A 20,328-nucleotide genomic window follows, 5' to 3' on the forward strand; every position below is an offset into this window, starting at 1 on the left:
TTTTGCAACTGCACTTGGCGACACTTTCAAAGTTTTCCCAATTTTTCAGACTGACTGACCTTCATTTCTTAAAGTAATGATGGCCACTCGTTTTTCTTTACTTAGCTGCTTTTTTCTTGCCATAATACAAATTCTAACAGTCTATTCAGTAGGACTATCAGCTGTGTATATCCACCAGACTTCAGCACAACACAACTGATGGTACCAATCCCACTTATAAGGCAATAAATCCCACTTATTAAACCTGACAGGGTACTCCTGTGAAGTGAAAACCATTTCCGGTGACTACCTCTTGAAGCTCATCAAGAGAATGCTAAGAGTGTTCAAAGTACCGGTAGTCATTAAAGCAAAAGGTGGCTACTTTGAAGAACGTAGAATATACATTAAGACATATTTTCAGTTGTTCCCACTTTTTTGTCAAGTATATAATTCCACATGTGTTAATTCATAGTTTTGATGCCTTCAGTGTGAATGTACAATTTTGATAGTCATAAAAATACAGAAAAATCTTTAAATGAGAAGGTGTCCAAACTTTTGGTCTGTACTGTAGGTGTGGGCTCAGGTCCAAATTTTGCATCGGGGCCCATAGTTATGCCACTGGATCCACCTCATTTGCACATAATATGAAAAAAAATACATTTCTTGGGGTTGTAACAACAGATTGAAATGTAAATCAATCGATTCCTTTATATCGTCTAAAACCTACATACCCATATATGTGGTATGGGTGTTGATCTTACCGACAGATTCCCTTTAAGTCAGGGCATGGTCCAACCTCAATGTTCACCGCAGAGAACATATGCAAGACGTCAATTTTTTTTTTTTTTTTTTTTAAATAGATGGCATACGGTATATTACAATGAAGCAGAAGTCAGATGGTTCATCCATTTACAACAAGTTTATGTTCAATAGTAAGAACACCACTGTATTTCTACGGTGCCGCATCGTAAGGGTCACACACAGATTCCAATTAAATGAGCAGGAAGCACAAAGGGTTTTATTACTGAGTACTTCTGAAGTGTTACATCAGAAGTGTTACCGGAGGCATCAGAGCCAAGCAAGAAAATCAATTATTAACCAAGATACCCAAGGACATGAAAAGGAACAGGGGTCAAAAAAAGTTACCATGACCAATTGTGGTGTTGGATATGTGTAGTTTTGTATGACACATTTTAGAGAGACCTTATGAACAAGGAACCAATGTCTGTTGTCCTAGCACACTGCTATTATCACATTTGTGGATGTACTAGTATTATATACTTTAGGTGTGCGGTCACAGTTCATTTCATTCTGATATGGGTGATGCCACTAATGACAACACTGGTATGTAGTGATTTTGGTGCCAACGGTGTCGGAGCTGTTTTATATTAAGTTTATGGTGCTGATTCAGAACATAACTTCGGTTTTACCAGATTGGCTCTAGTTTCTGAGATATTTAATTATTACAGTAGAATTCTGGCTTCAAAAGGTAGCTTTTCTAGCATTGTAAGACTACAAATGGAAATAGAAAATAATTCTATGAGATATTTTATTACCTAACGCACTGTTAAAGAGTCAACAGGCCAAAAGGTATTGCATTTGTTATCACACATAAGTCGCATTGGGGGAATGCATTATTTTCATGGATGAATTAACTCAAAAACTAGAACCAATTGAGAAAAAGTAATGGGATTTTTTTTTTAATTCAGCACCTTCAACATACCCTAAATCCATTAAAAAAAACTTGTCACCCAGATTTTTTTTTGTAGACCCGTGTAACCCATTAAAGGTCACCTTCATGATATGATTGACAGATCTCAATGTATGTTATGGACCTCGATGAGTAGATAATCGTAGATTGAGCATTCATAGGAAAGCTCGTTCCCGATTAGCCGCCCATGTAAACATGGACATCCACTGAAGAAAGAGCAAAACTCTAGCTCCTTGGGTGATTGGATTGTTTATACCACATAAAGTAATTGTTATTGGTGGCACTTTACATGGTGTAAACAGATGTACTGCTGATAAGGTACTGTATGGGGACAGAGCAATCGGATCAGCCGTAGTTCTGTTACCATCATCGTTTGCCGGCGGCCCATGTGTAGACAGGCTGGTAAATAAGCACCAAACAAATTGTCATATAGTCAGTCGTTACTCTTCAGGTGAGAAGATGGGCTAATATCGGCATGTATAATTACTGTAGTGAGCCACGTGTCAGCCATTTTTAGCCACAATGTAATAAATTGTAAGTCTACTCGTCCTTGGGAAATGTGAATGTTTTTGTCTACAAAGGAAGGAAGAGGGAACGTCTGCCAAACTCTTCTGAAACTGCTGGAGTTTGTGAGAACAATAGGAATCAGCAGGGAAAATCCAACCTGTCGAATGTAACTGAAGGATTACACTACAATAAGTGCCGATTGTGAACATCCCATAACGGAAGATCCATCTATGTGTGAACTAAAATCGGAATATTTGGGACATTTGCAATTTTTCCCATGTGTTTTTCAAGTCCTACAGAAAAGCCTACGGGAGGTCAGCAGAAAAGAACACGATAAGAAGAACATCTGACTGAACTAGAAAAAAAATGCCATGAAAAGCTTTTCCTCTTATTACAAAGATGATGTATGTAAAATCCGCCCAATTCTTTATTCAGCATTAGAAGCAGGATCAGTTTTTCTTTTCATTTGCTTTCGAGCTTTGATATTTGGTTCCATTTACTTGGAAACCTGGATTGGCAGTAATACCCGAAACAGACCACAGGCAAGAGTGGCGCTGTTACGGAAAACAGTGCAGACTTTTTTTTTCTAATTATGACTCACCGATTGCCATAAAACTCTGAAATGACCAGGAAATAATCCTGCAGATACCAGCTGATCACATATGTATATGACTGCTCCAGAGAACTGAGCACTAATGAATGTTACAATTACCAATGAAGTGAGTCATTGCGATTCCGTATGCTCATCTAACTTGGGGTCTGTCCACACTTTTTGTTTTACTCTTGGTGTTTGCACACTTAACATATGACCATGGGCCACTATGCACTCAGTGTATGCCAAAAAGTGTCCACTTGGCACACACTAGGCCAATATGCCTCAGCATATCATGTAGTATGTTGTTTTGTTCAATGGAAGACAATAGAAGACATGTCCCTAAGCAGCGCCACAGATCAAAGGCAAATATTGTGAAATACCTCTGATGTATAGCTCTAAATATATAGATTTGTGCAGCACCTTAAAAGGGTTGTCCGCGGTTTGTGACGCACGTCTTCAGTCTGTTCTTCCATGAGTATTCTGCTTTTTTTTTTGCCTTTTTTAATTCACCATACAGTTCCAGAGTTATGAGGCTTTTTATTTAGTGCTAATTTTTATGGTCTTTACAAGGGGGCGTGACTCACAGGGTAATAATGCAGAGCAGCCTAAAGACACGCCCCAGAGGATCCTGTGAGCCATGTGTCCTGGGTAAGGACCATAACAATTAGCACTTAATAAAAGTCCCCAATCTCTGGAACCGTATGACGGGTTTTAACAAAATAATAAGCGGAACACTCAGGAGGGCAGTGGGAATAAAATAACAAAAACTATCCATTTTTCATAAGGCAGCAGGTCCACTTTAAGAATAATTTCTCCCTTTAGTAAACCTATAATTAAATATCAAAACCATTAAAATATATGCAATAATATCCATCTACCAGCCAAACATTTTTTTTTATGAACAAAGAAAGGCAAAATTGTCATGTTTTTACTCTCCCAGGCAACAATATTTTTCTCATCATTTTTTTTTTATATTTTAGTTTTACTTGCAAAGAAATTGCCAGTTACATGGCTCCAGCAGTCCCTTGCCTGTCTGGCTTTACATTCTACGAGGTATGACATGCCATACTGGCACCTGATTGATAGTAATGTTGTCAGGAAGCACAGTATGTGGCCCCTGAAGCCAGTGAGTAACTGCAGCGGTCACATGCGAGTACTGAACATCATTGTCCCTGAAATGGGAACAAAGAAGGGTTGTGAGTGCTTAGTGTATTTTTATCTTTTATTACATTTGTTCCGGATATCTAATTTTTACTATTTTCTTTTTCTCTAATGCCCATAGGAGTTGTAAAGAGGACCATTAACATTTAACTATTTTACTTACCGTACATAGCACCATTAATTCCACAGCACTTTATAGACATCATCACTGTCCTTAAGGTACTGTTACACTAAACGACTTACCAACGATTACGACCAGCGATGCGATCTTTGGTAAGTCGTTGTGTGGTCGCTGGGGAGCTGTCACACAGACAGCTCTCTCCAGCGACCAACGATCAGGGGAACGACTTCGGCATCGTTGAAACTGTCTTCAACGATGTCGAAGTCCCCCTGCAGCACCCGGGTAACCAGGATAAACATCTATTTACCCTGGTTACCATTGTAAAAGTAAAAAAAAAACACTACATACTCACCTTCTGATGTCTGTCCTGCGCTTAGTAACCCGATGTTTACCCTGGTTACAAGTGAACACATCGCTGGATCGGTGTCACACACACCGATCCAGCGATCACAGCGGGTGATCAGCGACGAAATAAAGTTCTGGACTTCTAGCTCCGACCAACGATATCACAGCGGGATCCAGATCGCTGCTGCGTGTCAAACACAACGAGATCGCTATCCAGGACGCTGCAACGTCACGGATCGTTGTCGTTCTCGCTGCAAAGTCGCTTAGTGTGAAGTACCTTTATTGGGCCTCACAATCTAAATTCCCTATCAGTATGTCTTTGGAACGTGGGAGGAAACCATGCAAACATAGGGCTAAGAGCTCGCTGGCGTATGTTCTCTCTTGCAAGAGAATCGGGCCGAATATGCTAAGGACACTCAGCTCAAACTCTGCCAGAGTTTGAGCTGATTCTCTCGCAGCACAGGTGCGGAGAAGATGGAGAACTTAATTTCTCCATTGCCGGCATCTGCGATAATCGAACTGCACTCGGATGACATAAGTGATCATATATTTCTAGGAAATATTAATAATCATTCATTGATTGAGTGGCGGTTCAACCTTTGAGCCCCCCCAATGCTGAGAATGATTGTCCAGGAAACTGCAGCGGATCTCATTCACTTGACTGGATCTTCACTGTAGAGGGTGGCAAGAAACAGCCCTGCGGAGAGGAAAAGCTGAGGAGATGCAGCAGCCCCTTCATTCTCAGGATCGGTAGGGGGCTAAGAGGCTGCTTCCTCAGTAATCAGCAGGTCACGGCATAGCCTAGTAATATATTATCACCAACTGAGATAGAAATAACACTAATGGTTATCACTTCGAGAAACCCATGAAAGGAAATGTTCTTTAAACTTCGCTTTTTATGACTGAATGGGCATGTGCCCCTGGTTGATGTCGGTTTTAACACATGCTCACCAAGTTACAGTACCAGCAAATTGGATTCAATTTTACCAAATCTCATCTACATTGATCAAGAAAATTAAACATTTGCATGGGATTAAAAAAGTGTGCAGATTTTAATTCTATAAGCGGTCAATTGATCCTGATGACTTTTACCATAGATTTATCAATTCGTAGTGCATATTGAAAAATCAACAGCAAAATTTTCACGTGAAACAATGCGACTTCGCATTGAATGTTGCAGGAAATCTTCAATGTATATTTTCCGCTAAAATTTATCAACTCTGTGGATGCCCCCCTACCAAATTACTTCCAGTTCTTTGGATTTAATTTTAATAGTTCTGAAGTGGCTCCTACCCAGCCCACTCAGCTCCAACTGAGCGCAAATATACACTCACCGGCCACTTTATTAGGTACACCATGCTAGTAACGGGTTGGACCCCTTTTGCCTTCAGAACTGCCTCAATTCTTCGTGGCATAGATTCAACAAGGTGCTGGAAGCATTCCTCAGAGATTTTGGTCCATATTGACATGATGGCATCACACAGTTGCCGCAGATTTGTCGGCTGCACATCCCAAAGATGCTCCATACAAGGCAGGATGGATCCATGCTTTCATGTTGTTTACGCCAAATTCTGACCCTACCATCCGAATGTCGCAGCAGAAATCGAGACTCATCAGACCAAGCAACGTTTTTCCAATCTTCTACTGTCCAATTTCGATGAGCTTGTGCAAATTGTAGCCTCAGTTTCCTGTTCTTAGCTGAAAGGAGTGGTACCCAGTGTGGTCTTCTGCTGCTGTAGCCCATCTGCCTCAAAGTTCGACGCACTGTGCGTTCAGAGATGCTCTTAGGCCTACCTTGGTTGTAACGGGTGGCGATTTGAGTCACTGTTGCCTTTCTATCAGCTCGAACCAGTCTGCCCATTCTCCTCTGACCTCTGGCATCAACAAGGCATTTCCGCCCACAGAACTGCCGCTCACTGGATTTTTTTTCTTTTTCGGACCATTCTCTGTAAACCCTAGAGATGGTTGTGCGTGAAAATCCCAGTAGATCAGCAGTTTCTGAAATACTCAGACCAGCCCTTCTGGCACCAACAACCATGCCACGTTCAAAGGCACTCAAATCACCTTTCTTCCCCATACTGATGCTCGGTTTGAACTGCAGGAGATTGTCTTGACCATGTCTACATGCCTAAATGCACTGAGTTGCCGCCATGTGATTGGCTGATTAGAAATTAAGTGTTAACAAGAAGTTGGACAGGTGTACCTAATAAAGTGGCCAGTGAGTGTATATCATATGTAGACTTATCATAAAGAAGCAAAAACAAAACTAAAAACAATTAAAAATAGTTGCAAACAGTTAAAATAATGAACATCCAAAAAACTCTTTACTTTCTGCAGTTTCCTTTCTAATCTATGAGTAGATTACTGTATATTGTCATTTATTACTTTCTATGGCGGTTGTATGGCATCAGACCAGAGACTTCAGATTGCAAAAATGTTGATGTTCCTTGAAAACATATTTACCGTGCAAATGGCATTCATTAAACTGAGGGAGCCAGATCATGAAGAGTTAAGAGACACCTTAAAAACTTTATTTCTTCCTGTAGCTTTGTCCAGTCATGTATGTTTGCATGCGTCATTATGGGTTTAAGGCGGAGGAAGCACATTACGCAGCCTACTGAGCTCCTGCATTGTTTGACAAAAGACATATGGCATGAAGCCACAGAGGAGACTACACTCCCTGCTCTCCAGGACATCGAAAACTATGGAGAAGTGAAGAAAAAAGGAATAAAAAACCCCTAAGAATGGAAATGGAAGCCCTGCTGGCTCTGATCCTCCTGTCCGTGACTGCCCACAGCATAGCCAGTGAGTAGATAAATATATATCTGTATATAAAATCTGATCCTCCTAAGTATCGTGTTAACACACAAGTCGCAGTAAGCATCGGAGTGTAAGATTGCAAAATCATAAAAACAAGAACATCTGGTTTTACTGTAGGTTGTAATAGTCAAATGCACTTTATTTCCTTGTAGACTGATTAATTCTAGTGATCATTCCCAGGACAATATAGGTCTATATACATTTTGAAGAGGTTCTTCAGGATAGACCATGAATGTTTGATCAGTGGTGGTCTGACCTCCAGGAAGCCCGCCTGGCAGAACAGTGAGGGGTTCACATAAGTTTTCCATGTGACCAACATTTTACATCCATACAACTCAAGCTTAGGTTAACTAGATATTATACACTATCTACTAGACCGTGTTCAATTCCTTGCAATTTTCTAGATCTCACGTTACTGAAAGCTTCATTGTGTACTTGCAGAGTATTAAAATTAGTCCTGTGATCATGGTATGTGGGCAGAACAGTGGATCAATGGTTAGAACTGTAGCTCTGGGGTCCTGGGTTCATATTCATACGAGGACAACATCTCCTCGTATTTGCGTGCATTTCATCCTGCTTCTCAGGTTTCCTCCTATATTCCATAAACATACTGATAGGGAATGTAGACTGTGAGCCCCAATGCGGACAGTGATGAAGAGGTCAGTAGATTGCCGTGGAATATGATGGTGCTTTCTTATAAAATAATTAGCATGTTACAGTTTCACCATAATGATCATACTTGAGCTACAGTTACCGCTCTACTACAAATATTGATCAGAGATCACGGACCATAAAAGTAAGCAATCATAAATAGTTTGGGGTACATAAAAGTCACCAGTGTCCATGCATGGACTCCGAACACTGGATTCTCATTGCTGATTATCTTGGCTGGTTATCAAAAGTAGAGAGGCCCCCACGCCGTTTTTAAAATTATGTAAATAATGTAAAAAACCCAGCATGGGGTCCTCCCCATATTTGATAACCAGTCAAGGTAAAGCAGACAGCTGATTGATATCTGGCTCTCCCCAGCCTAAAAATAGCCATCTGGGACATCTGAGATGAAGGATGTAATTACTGCAAAATGATATGTTATATATGAATTAAGAATAAAGTTTCTAGCTACCGTAACCCTTTGAATTAAGCTTTGGGCACTTCAATAATTGGCCAAAATGACAATAAAATTATGTATATTTTAATTGCCAGGTAATGATTCAAGTGTGGAGAAAAACAAAGTTCATACTGTGAACCCAAAGACTTTTCGATTACAGGTGAAGAAACAAGAGTATGAGAAGATTGATAACATCTCAGAGGACACATCAACTCGCGGAGCTTTGGAGCCTTCATCAGGACGTAAAGCCTACCAGCCTTCTTCAGATCGTAAAGCCTCACAGCCGTCTTCAGATCGTAGAGCCTCACAGCCTTATTCAGATCGTAGAGCCTCACAGCCTTCTTCAGGTCATAGAGCCTCACAGTCTTCTTCAGATCGTAGAGCCTCACAGCCCTCTTCAGATCGTAGAGCCTCACAGCCTTCTTCAGATCGTAGAGCCTCACAGCCTTCTTCAGATCGTAGAGCCTCACAGCCTTCTTCAGATCGTAGAGCCTCACAGTCTTCTTCACGACACACAACCCCACAGCTTTCTTCAGGACTTGGAACCTTAAAACCGTCCTCCGTACCAAAAGGCTCAGAGACATCATCAGGTCATCATGACATCTTTAAACAGCCGGTATCAAGTTCTATCTACAACACGGAGCTAAAAAATACTTATTTTACGGCCCCCAACGCTACTTTGTTGTACTTGAAAAGTTCTATTAGTACAAAACTAATTCCAGCCATATATATCTTGGTCACGCTCATCGGGATACCTTCTAATGCCATAATCCTAAAAATGCTTTTTGCTAGAACCAGAACAGTCTGCACTGCAATATTCTACACCAACCTTGCCATTTCTGACTTGCTTTTCTGCCTCGTGCTACCATTTAGAGCTGCATACCACTTGAATGGCAACAACTGGATATTTGGAGAACCAATGTGTCGCATCATGACAATTTTCTTCTATGGAAACATGTATTGTTCAATCCTCCTCCTCATGTGTATCAGCATCAGCCGCTACATTGCTATAGTCCATCCCTTCATATACAGGAGTTTACCAAAGCGGACCTGTGCCCTCCTCCTATGCGCCTTTGTGTGGATCACGGTCTTCATGTTCATGACACCATTCTTCATAAACCAACAAACGTACAATTTACAGGAGCCGGCCCGAGTCACCTGCAGTGACTTCTATGAGACCTCCGCTGATGTCTTCCAGTTCTCCTTCTTCATATCACTGGCCGTGTTCGGATACCTTATTCCGTTCTCGGTGATCACATTTTGCTATGTTTCAATCATAAAAACCTTAGGGACACATAACCGGAAATGGTATCTGTACCTAAAAATTACCATCCTGATTCTGATTATATTCGCCCTGTGCTTCACTCCAAGTAACATCATCCTCATTATACACCAAGTCAGATATCATTACACCAAGATGGACGACACATATGTGAGCTATCTCATCGCATTATGTTTTAGCAGTTTGAACAGTTGTCTAGATCCATTCCTTTATTTTCTTATGTCTGAAATTACGAAGTCTTCCAACAAATACACTAACATTATTAAAGTGCAGAAAGAAACGCACATGACCCTGCTCGCTTCCTAGCCCTGGCCAGCCGGCTCGTATTCGGTAACCAATATTATTGTGCCACCTGCTGGTCAGTTGTGGAACTGAAGAAAATAAAAGGGGAATGTTCCAATACAAGGAAAATACTTGGGCTCAGTAGCACTTTACAAGTATCAGCCATTGGACATGAAAGTATTGACTGTTGGATTATGTGACGTGCTGAAAGAATAGCCACTATATGAACAAAAGTATTGGGACACGTCTTACTCACTTAATTTGGGTTTTCATTCAGTCCTATTACCGCAAGTGTGTAACATCCTTCACCTCACCAATGCCTTCTGCCATTACTCCTGTAATAGGAGCCACCTGTGGAACAAGTCAGCTCATGACATTTCACCATCACCTTTGAGTGGTATTATTGAAAAGTGGAAGGAACTGCAGCAACTCAGCTATTGAGTGTAGACCACGTAAACTTTCAGAACGGGGTCCTTGAGTGTTGAGGAGCAGAGGAATCAACACTCTCCTGACTACAAAACTGCAGAGTCCAAACCTCCTCGAACACTAATGTAAGAATAACAACAACACTCTTGGTGCTTTATGACATGGATTTCCATGGACAAGCAGCTGTATAAAGCCTGACATCACCAAGCACAATACTAAGCGTCAGATGGAGTAGTGTAAAGCCGCGATCACTGGACTCTGGAGAAGTCAAAACATGTTTTTTTGTAGTGTTATATTATGATTTTCTATCTAGCATCTGATGGACGAGTCTGGGCTTAGCAAAAGCCAGAATGTCATCTTCCCGACTGCACTGTGCCATCTATATAGTTTGGTAAAGAAGGTATAATGCTATGGGTCTATTTTTTAAAAGCAGTTGGCCTAGATCTTTCGGTGCCAGTGAAGGGAAATCGTACCAATACATTTTGGACAATTTTAGCTTCCAACTTTGTGGGAACAGTTTGGGGGAGGCCCTTTTCTGTTCCAGCATGACTGTGCCCAAAGCAAGGTCCATGAAAGCCTTCTGAGAAACGGGGGACTAACTCCATATTAATGCCCACTGATTTAGAAATGAGATGTGATGAGAAACACCAGTAGGTGTAATGTGCAGCTGTCCTAACACTGTCCAAATAAAGTAACATAGCATTTCCAGTATATTTTCACAAGAAATATGACGTTATATTGCTGAAGTTGTATTTATGGCCAGTTTTTGCTCTTATTTTATTCCTGCAGCTCTCACGAGTATTCTATTGTATGGCTGATGAGATATTGGTAATTATACTGCGAGCAGCGCTGCCCTGGTGAAGACCAAAAAAATTAGAAAATGCCTAAGAAAAGGCCTGTATCTCTGGAATTCTATAGTGGACAGTAAAGAAAAAACTGGAATGCTCAAGGGAGCAGCAGGAAAATTAAGAAAAAAAAAACAACCCTGAATCTGCAGGGGAACAGTGTGAATTAAATAGGTGTAAAAACAGACCACTTTTGTCCTGATGACAGGTCCTCTTTAAAAGTATACATCCAGGACTGTGTGGAAAACAAAAATCATAGACAGAGCGGCCCCCTTCTTTTCCGCCCTGCGCAGTTGACCAGGAGTGGCTTCCGACATCATTCTGATTGGCAGTCGGCTCCCCCAGTTGGGCAGTGGGAATTCGGCTGGAAATCAGAATGACGTCACAGTCCCTCACCATCAACAGAGCGAAGCAGAGAAGCCGCCGCTCTGTCAATGTGATGTCAGCACAGGCAGCCGAGTCGCCGGGCACAACAGGCACGTAGATAGAAACTACCTGTCTGTCAGTGCTTAGACACATTATTTTATCTTTCACAAAGTCCCGGATATATCCTATTTCGAGCATGTAACCACTAAAGAGGCTGTGCCAGCAAACTCTGCCTGGTCGGCCATGAACTGTGGAGAGAAATTACAGAATGCTCGGTGTTACAATGAATGAAGCACTTTCCCTGAGCTCAGCGAGCCTTGTGCACAGATCTAATTCTAATTAAAAGGACCTGTGTGCAAGACTTACTGAATGCTTTAGCAAATGCACCACCCAGAGTACAGCGATGTCTCTCCATGCAGGATATGAAATTGAAAGGTAAGGCACGCCTGCACAACCTCTTTACATAAGCCCTCTCATGAACTGTTTTTTCTCTCTAAATCTGTGTGCATGTAGTATACTGTCAGTGTATTAATATACTCACCTACCGCCATCTTTTCTGGGATACAGCACTGTTCTGCTCCTCTTCTCAGTGACGTCACCACACTTCAGACTCTCCGGATCACTGTATGGTCTATTCGTGAGCCAGAAGTCTATGGCGCCTCGTTAGGACTCTATAGGCTAATGTTATAAAAGTTACTTCGGGGTCAAGCATAGCGCAGTGTGACCTGGAGAGTTTGCAGAGTGGTGACATCACTGAGAAGAGGAGCAGAACAGCGCTGGATCCCAGAGAAGGTGGTGGTAGGAGAGTATACTAACACTCACACTACACTACACTACATACACACAGGTTTAGTGGGAAGAAGGGTTCATTGTAGGGTTTTTTTTAACCAGTGTTGTAGAATACTCCCCGGACATTTCAAGTCTAGGTTACTCTTATGACCAGATTATTAAGATTTATAAAGCAGAGATCTTTCTAGTAATCTTTTTATACTGTAGTGATAACAAGAGCATATCCTCTACATCAAGAGAAAAAAAATAAGGAGTCTTAATTTTTACTTCATAAATCATTAATACAAATGAGAATAGAATAAATAAGAAACTTTGCAATATATCTTACTACAGAAATTAGCTTCTTTCTCCTTCTGGACTGATTATTCATACTCCAAACTCGCAATTCACCGGTAAAATCTATATTCAGTGAAGACTGATTTTTACTTAATGGAGGTAGGAGATGTCAGTTGCTGCTCATAAAGTCCTATGTAGAAGGGATGGGCAGGAGCGAGCCATCTACTCCTCCTCCGGTCTGCATGAAATATTATCAGCAGCAACTTCCGTCTCCTATCTCCACATATTAAAAATCTGTCTTCACTGAAGACAGATTTCACAAGTGAATTGAACATTTAGAGTATGATCAGTCCAGGATTTGTCTAATAAGATATATTAGAAAGTTTCTCATTCTCATGTGTACTATTGATTTATGAAATAAAAATTAAAACAACGCTTACTCTAAGAGCAGTGAGATTATGGAACTGTGTGCCGTAACATACTGTCATGGTCAATTTATTGAAGAAGTTTAAGGAAAAAAAAAAAGAATAGAAAATTAGAGGTACCTTTAGGGCTTACCCTATTTTTCCCCAACATAGTGTAATTAGCATGGCTTTATTGGGGTTTTTGCCATCTTCTTGATCAACAAAGAAGGTTTTTAGATTGCACACATAACTTTTTTTTTTTGCCCTGGTTATCAATGAATTGTGAAACACCACAACTGTTACATTAGCTTCTGATCTTTTACAATGGGATAACATGTCCTGTGTTTTTTTTTCTTTTTACTATGTACAGTGGGGAGCAACAATGTTGGCTGTCAAAGACCACAATGAACAACAGTAGCTCTAACATAAAACTGAAGGAATATTCTACCTAAGGCCGGGGTCACACTTGCAAGTGCAACGCGAGAAACTCGCGTGAGTCTCTCACCTCAATATTCGGCACTACCGCCAGCGGTTCGGACCGGAGCGTTCAGCTGCATAGAAATACATGCGGCCGCACACTCCGGTCCCGAGTGCCGGGTATTGAGGAGAGTTTCTCGCATTGCAGTTGCAAGTGTGACACCGGCCTTACCATGCAACCAGTCAAAAGACGATGCTATTCCTTACTCTCCCTGCAGAGTGACCTCTGCACATGTCACAGAGCACGCCCACAACACTGATCCATAAAAGTCAATAAGTTTTTTTTTTTCTGTATGCCTTGATTGCCTGCTGTAAAACAAATCTCTGGTCTTGACAAGAATGATGTCCTCAAAATCGTGAAAAAATACAATATAAAATATAAAAAAAAACTATACAAATAGAAATATTTTATCAGTAAAAAAATAAAAACAAGGATGCAGTCCCTTAAAAAAAAAAATTGGTTTAGCTTTACTGTAACAAGTGGGCAGATGGAAAGGTGGAGAACTACATGTTTTTACAGTGTAACAATCTGTCAGTATTGTTCAGAGGCCGAAGGTGACAGGAACAGACGTGCTCGGATTCCCAACACCGAATTCCTGCATTACAAGAGTCACATACAGGTAAAAGACTTGTCCATTGCAACGACATAACAAAGGGGTCTGTAGTTGTGATATACTATGCTGACATTTATCATTTATTCCCTGCAATTATATTAAAAGTAATATTATATGTACTCTAAAAGCTATTTTATATTGTAATAAAAGTTTATTTATGATAATTAGATTTTTTTTCTTTTATCTTTGATTAGTAGTGACCTGTATATTTTATTGAATCTGTCTGTACATGGGAAAAATGTAATCTATCTGCACTCCAAGAAATGCATGCATGTTTTTTAGTGCAGGTTACTGGTGATGTTTGGCCTTAGTTGTGTGTTGTTTTTCGCACACATTCCACAATTCACCTTTTTCCTTGCTGCTAATGTGGCACCCCAGGAGTCAGAATGCCACAATGGCGTTACCTTCCTCACGGGGAGGGTGATGTCATGCCTGGACGCAAGGAGGGATTCCCTAATCAGGTAATACAAACATACAACACCTTCCTAACTCCAGACCAGAAGGGGGAGCTCTAAACCCGGTTTCAGGGTAGCTTCCCTATAAGTTCCGGTCTGGCGGTGGGGTTAGTGAGTTAAGTGTGAGACACTGAAGGGAAAGGAAGCAAGAGAGGAGCCTGGGGTCTGGAGCTGTGATTGGGCTCACCCCAAGATAAAGCGCAAAGAGACCGGACACCGGAGTACGTGGTGGTGAGAGGATGGCATACTCAGCCATCAAATCCAGAGGGCAAGAGATTCCAAGTCTCCTGGCCCCAACTGACACCCAGAGGCAACACAGCAGGTCAGGAGCCTGGGGCTGCCAGTGAGAAGGCAGTGCCCAAGACAGGCTCAGGCTGTCAGCCATACGGGTTGGAAGTACAGACACAGAGGACTTGTGCAGAGCTTCAGGCAGCAAGGGTCAGAGTACAAAGCACAGAAGGAAGGCCTCCGAACCCACATGGTTAGGTGGATCCCAAGTTGTTTGCAGGCTGCCTGGACCCCACCATCACCTAAAAGGTAAAGGAAACTGTTATCCCTGTGTCCTGTAATTATTTCCTGCACCCTCAGTCCTGCACCCCATCGTCAATCATCCCTCTCACTAACTGTACCGGTAGCCCTGGGGACTAAACTACCTGTGGGGAGCTATACCAACTCTACTGCAACTCCATCAGCCCCAGTGGACCCCTTTAAGCAGTGTCGGCCATCCCTGGCCGAATACCACAGGTGGCATCATGAATTATCCTTTATAGACTTTATTCTCCACTTCCATTCATCCCCTTTTGACTGGATGCCCAGGGCCACGGACCGGGTCATTGCCACTGTGACCACCCCTTTAAGTACCGCCGGACCCTGTACTGAGTACCCCACAGTCCTAGCGGGCGCTCCACTCTCCCTCCCATCTAGTTGTATGCAGTCTTGGGCTATGTGCACACTACAGCCTGATTCAGCAACACTGGTGATTTTCTCATTGGTCTTGATGAGGAAGGGGAGTTAGAGTCAGACGCTGTTGACTGATGAAGAGGTACACACCTCAATGAATCTGGAGCATTTGTCAAGTGGTGTGCGCCTCTGTGCACCACGCAAAAAATCTCACTAAACTGGAGTAAGAATTCGGCCGTAGAGAATGACACAGCTCGTCATGAATTAAACAAGTTATGACGTTACGCCTCTGCTCTGCCCTAACTATGTCCATTTACGCAGAGCTGAGAGAAACTGGCATGAAAGTGGCAAAACTCGCAAAATGTTGGCTCACTATTGAATTGTGCCACAATTTTGTGACTTTAAGCTTTTACGCCACTTTTTGGCCATAAAAGCTTTGATGAATCAGGGCATACGTCATTTTAGGTGGGCACACAGTGTAACCCGCATAAAAAAGCGCTCAAATATAAAGAAGAATGAATATAAGCATTTCTGTATCAAAACCACTTGCTGTTCATATTCTCAGTCTTCGCAACTTATTTTAACCACTTCAGGTTTCCAAAAATGTGAGACTGTCAAAAGAAGTGGCCGGTTTATTCTTCAGGCGGCTTTCACCTTGCCAGACGCTCACTAAATTATATATAAGTAAAAAAAAAATAAAAAAAAAGACGTAAAGCTGCATTGATGGAGCATGCCTGAAAGGTCTACCAGTAACAAAAGATGGCGGGTATGTCAGTGCAGTAGGGAAAAAGACAGAACAAGGCGCCTATGCAAAAACAGTATTGTGAGTATTGTGAGGGAGAGCCAGGGCCGTAGTCGTGGCTGAGCATATCTGCTTACACGCGCCCTGACCTCCCGCCACATGAAAACAATGTCCCCTTTTTAGTGTGCCTTCGGGCTACATCATCTGCACCATCAGGGTCCCATCTGAGCGGCCGAAATTCTGTTGCTGGTGTTGTTGCACAAATAGAGACAGAGTTCAGGTTCAGCTTTAAACAGATAACCACCTTCTCTTCGCAGCACATCCTCTTTAAATACAACATCAGCATAGGGTTCCATACAGTCCTCATTCTCCACTTTCCCTGCACTTCTTTATATGACATTCAGGACGTGCCCGGGTCCTACCGCCTCTTGCGGTAACGCAGCGTCCTCCCTGTTTAGACTCACTGTACTTGGGAGTTCCCTCATCCGTTTCACAGTGGATGGGAGGGCATCAGCCCATGCGGTGAGCAGCCACATGATGATCCACCTGAGCCCCCGTACTGCCTGGACCTTCACTGTAGCCTCCGCTTCACCACTTATGTCACACTTCTGCTAGGCTGTAGTCCTGCCCCACTGGGCCCTGCATGGCTGGGTTCCTTGCCTTAAACGTTGTGGGGCCCATTATGTTGCCCCGGGCCTAGGGCCCTCTGGGACTGTCTGGGCTCTCTGGCCCCTCCTGAGCTGTTTCAGCTCCCTGGCTTTTCTGAACACTTTTAGGAAATGCTCCCATCTTAATCACAGCTGGCCCCTCCTATATTAACTATTTACTGTACCAAGTTTCTATTCCTATACCATTACACATGTACACTATTGTGTGTTAAGGTGTCCCCATCTAGTGTCCTAGCTAACATAGTGCACTTTCCCTATTTACAATATGCAGATGGTAGCATGAAGAACATAACAGTGCTACAAAACAACAGAAAGTATATACACATTGAACATACTTCATTTAGTACCAGCTTCAACCGGGACGTGCTTAAAGGAGTGGGGGCATATACCAGTCTCTGTCACCCCTTACAGTATTTTGGCCCTTCTTTGTGTCTGTGACAAAAGCTGCTTACTGCTTTGGAGTTGGTAGTGAGCCTTCTTATTTCTTGTGCAGCTCCACAGGGTACACCAATGGTGTGTCCGTCCCCGAGTTGGACTGCAAAAGACGTCGTGTGCACATACCCCTAGACATGGGAAAAGTAAGAGACTGTATCCCCCTTTTTCTATTTGTTATTGTAGGATCATTTTTTGAAGATTCCGGTCATTTAAAGTGTTTTTTCAAGGGAGTAATATTTTTAAAGGAGTTACATAGTTACATAGTTTTTAAGGTTGAAGGAAGACTTTAAGTCCATCTATTTCAACCCATAGCCAAACCTAACATGCCCTAACATGTTGATCCAGAGGAAGGCAAAAAAAACCCATGTGGCAAAGAGTAAGCTCCACATTGGGGAAAAAATTCCTTCCCGACTCCACATACGGCAGTCAGACTAGTTCCCTGGATCAACGCCCTATCAAGGAATCTAGTGTATCTAAAGTTGTTCAGGACTTTAACATTGATGGCCTATCCTTAGGATAGGTCACCAATATGTTATGAGCGAGGTGGCGACACCCGGCATCCCCACCAATTAGCTGTGCCAGGTGTCGGCGGCGACCGGAATTGCTAAGCTATGGAGCTCCACAGCACAGCTCTGTGCATGGAATAGAGGCCATAGCAGGATACTGCACATCTAGTCCCTATTGATTTGTATAGGTGGCGAACATGAAGTACCCATCTGCGGCCACTATACAGTTGATGGAACTGTTCTGTGCAGCTCCATAACTGGTCAGTTCCGGCAGCCATCAACATCAGGAACAGCTGATCGGCGGGGGTGCCGGGTATCGTACCCCCGCTGATCATATATTAATGACCTAAGGATAGGTCATCAATGTTCGAGTTCTGGACAATCCCTTTAAGAGCTCAGACTGCTTAAAGGAACATAAATATGCAAATTGCCTCTGCTGAAAAAAAGAGGACTTAACTCTATAGCGCCACCTATTAGAAGTAGCGATCCTACAAGTCACAATCAACCCTTTAACGAGTAATGCAATATGACGTAGGATAAAAGCCAAATCAGTATCTCAATTCGCAGACACGGTGTTTCGGGCTGTTGGCCCTCGTCAGTGCGAAGCATGAGAACTGATTTGGCTAGGTGAGAGGCTCTGGAGAGGCAATTTGCATATTTAAATTCCCAGAGGAGCATTGCACGGCGAATAAGCCTCCTTGCCTTGACAAGCCAGCTGGTATGTCACTCTCCATAAGGAGAAACGTTACCCCTTAAAGGAACACAGTAATACTCAACTTCTCTGATCGCCTCATTTCATAATCCAATACTAAACTGTTCCTCGCTGGTCCGTGCTTTCTGGTCCAATATCGGCACACTGGAAAGGTCACTAAGGCTACTTTCACACTAGCGTCGGACGACGCACGACGAATTGCGTCGTTGCGACATACCGACGCTAGCAGTGAATGCGCCGCACAACGGGGGCAGCGGATGCTGTTTTTCAACGCATCCACTGCCCCATTGTGAGGTGCGGGGGCGGAGTTCTGGCCGCACATGCGCGGTCGAAAAAGACGGGAACGACGCACCAAAAAACATCAAGCAAAGTTTTTTGGTGGAGACGGTCCGACGCAACACGACGCAACCGTCGCACGACGGTTGCGACGTGTGGCAATGCGTCGCACTGCGTCGCTAATGTAAGTCTATGGAGAAAAAACGCATCCTGCAAGCACTTTTGCAGGATGCGTTTTTTCTGCAAAACGACGCATAGCGACGTGCAGTGCACGAGGCTAGTGTGAAAGTAGCCTTAGTCAATCACTGATAACAGAGACAACCCATCTTAGCCTGTGGCTGAGCAGACATTTCTGGCAATATCTGGTGTGTATGAACATAACCAGCAAGTAGAAACCAGCGGGTACCGGATAAGTGTTGGAATGAGAGCTTCAGGGGATTGATGATTACCACTTTATTTTTTATTAGTGTGAGACAATTTGTTATACATTTTTTTAAAACTTATCCCTTGTGAAAACCCTTTACATTCCTGAAAAGAATGCAACTGATTACATACAATATAGCAGTTCGCAATCATTATTTTTAGTCATGTTATGCCCAAAAAATAGTATCCATGTATGACAGATGGAAAGCAATCTTTAAGGTTAATGATATATTCTGATGACTTTAAAGCGGCATTTGGGAGATCTGAGATTTTGGTCTCATAGGTTTACGTTCCTGGAAAACAGCAGATGGCAGCAGAAACCAAAATAAGGGTTAACCGGCCATAAAAAGTAAGAAAAACAGTATCTTCAGAAAGGGAAAGAAACATCTGCAAGTGTGAACACAACAGATGTGAAAATTATACAATATATGTCCCAAAAGATGCATCGTGATATCCTATCACAGCGACTAGGTTTATTTTAATTGCGCTGGCTGTATACATGGGGTCCTCAACACTTCTCGTCATTATTCCAGCAAGTAAACACATCTCTGGAGCCAATAATAGGTTCTTGTTTCCATGGCGCTCGATAGTCATGTTATGGAGACAGTTACTGAATTTTCCTTCAGTTATGAACATAAAATACACAGGATGACGTTCGCAGTGATAATAGAGATATATATATATATATATATATATATATATATATATATATATATATATATATATATATATATATATATTACACACATGCTGCCAAACTGAGCAGTTCTGATAAAGCAAGACGTTGTCCTTGATCCTTTTATAGCATAAATGTGAATACCGGATCCTTCACTTCCGGTCCCCTCCTAGACAATGCAGCGGCAGCCCAGGCCCGGCCTCCATTATTTTCCCTGCAGGCGCAACTTTGCCGCCTGCAACAGGGAACTTCGAGACCGGCCCGACATCACTCAACACACTGGAAGAGGGCGCTGATCGGTCAAACCCGACCGAGCAGCGCGCTCTCCAGCAACAAATGCCTCCAAGTTTATACACAATGGCATTTACCTGGGCTGTATTGTGCATAAATATGTGATTGTTCAGAATTTCTATTAGTCTATGCCTGA

At 42.4% G+C, this 20,328-nt stretch overlaps 2 protein-coding genes across 3 annotated transcripts in view; one reads left to right on the forward strand and one right to left on the reverse strand.

Annotated features, from left to right (window-relative positions):
* IQGAP2 (IQ motif containing GTPase activating protein 2) overlaps positions 1 to 20,328 on the reverse strand; it is a 398,264-nt gene that overhangs the window by 68,720 nt on the left and 309,216 nt on the right. The gene's annotated exons all lie outside the window — the stretch shown is intronic.
* On the forward strand, positions 7,041 to 10,076 carry F2RL2 (coagulation factor II thrombin receptor like 2). The gene is made up of 2 exons (XM_077287323.1): positions 7,041 to 7,224; positions 8,443 to 10,076. Exons 1-2 carry the CDS (start codon positions 7,164 to 7,166, stop codon positions 9,933 to 9,935), a joined length of 1,554 nt encoding a protein of 517 aa, XP_077143438.1. The 5' UTR covers positions 7,041 to 7,163; the 3' UTR covers positions 9,936 to 10,076.

The sequence above is a fragment of the Ranitomeya variabilis genome, chromosome 1, assembly GCF_051348905.1.
Source record: "Ranitomeya variabilis isolate aRanVar5 chromosome 1, aRanVar5.hap1, whole genome shotgun sequence".
NCBI lineage: Eukaryota > Metazoa > Chordata > Amphibia > Anura > Dendrobatidae > Ranitomeya > Ranitomeya variabilis.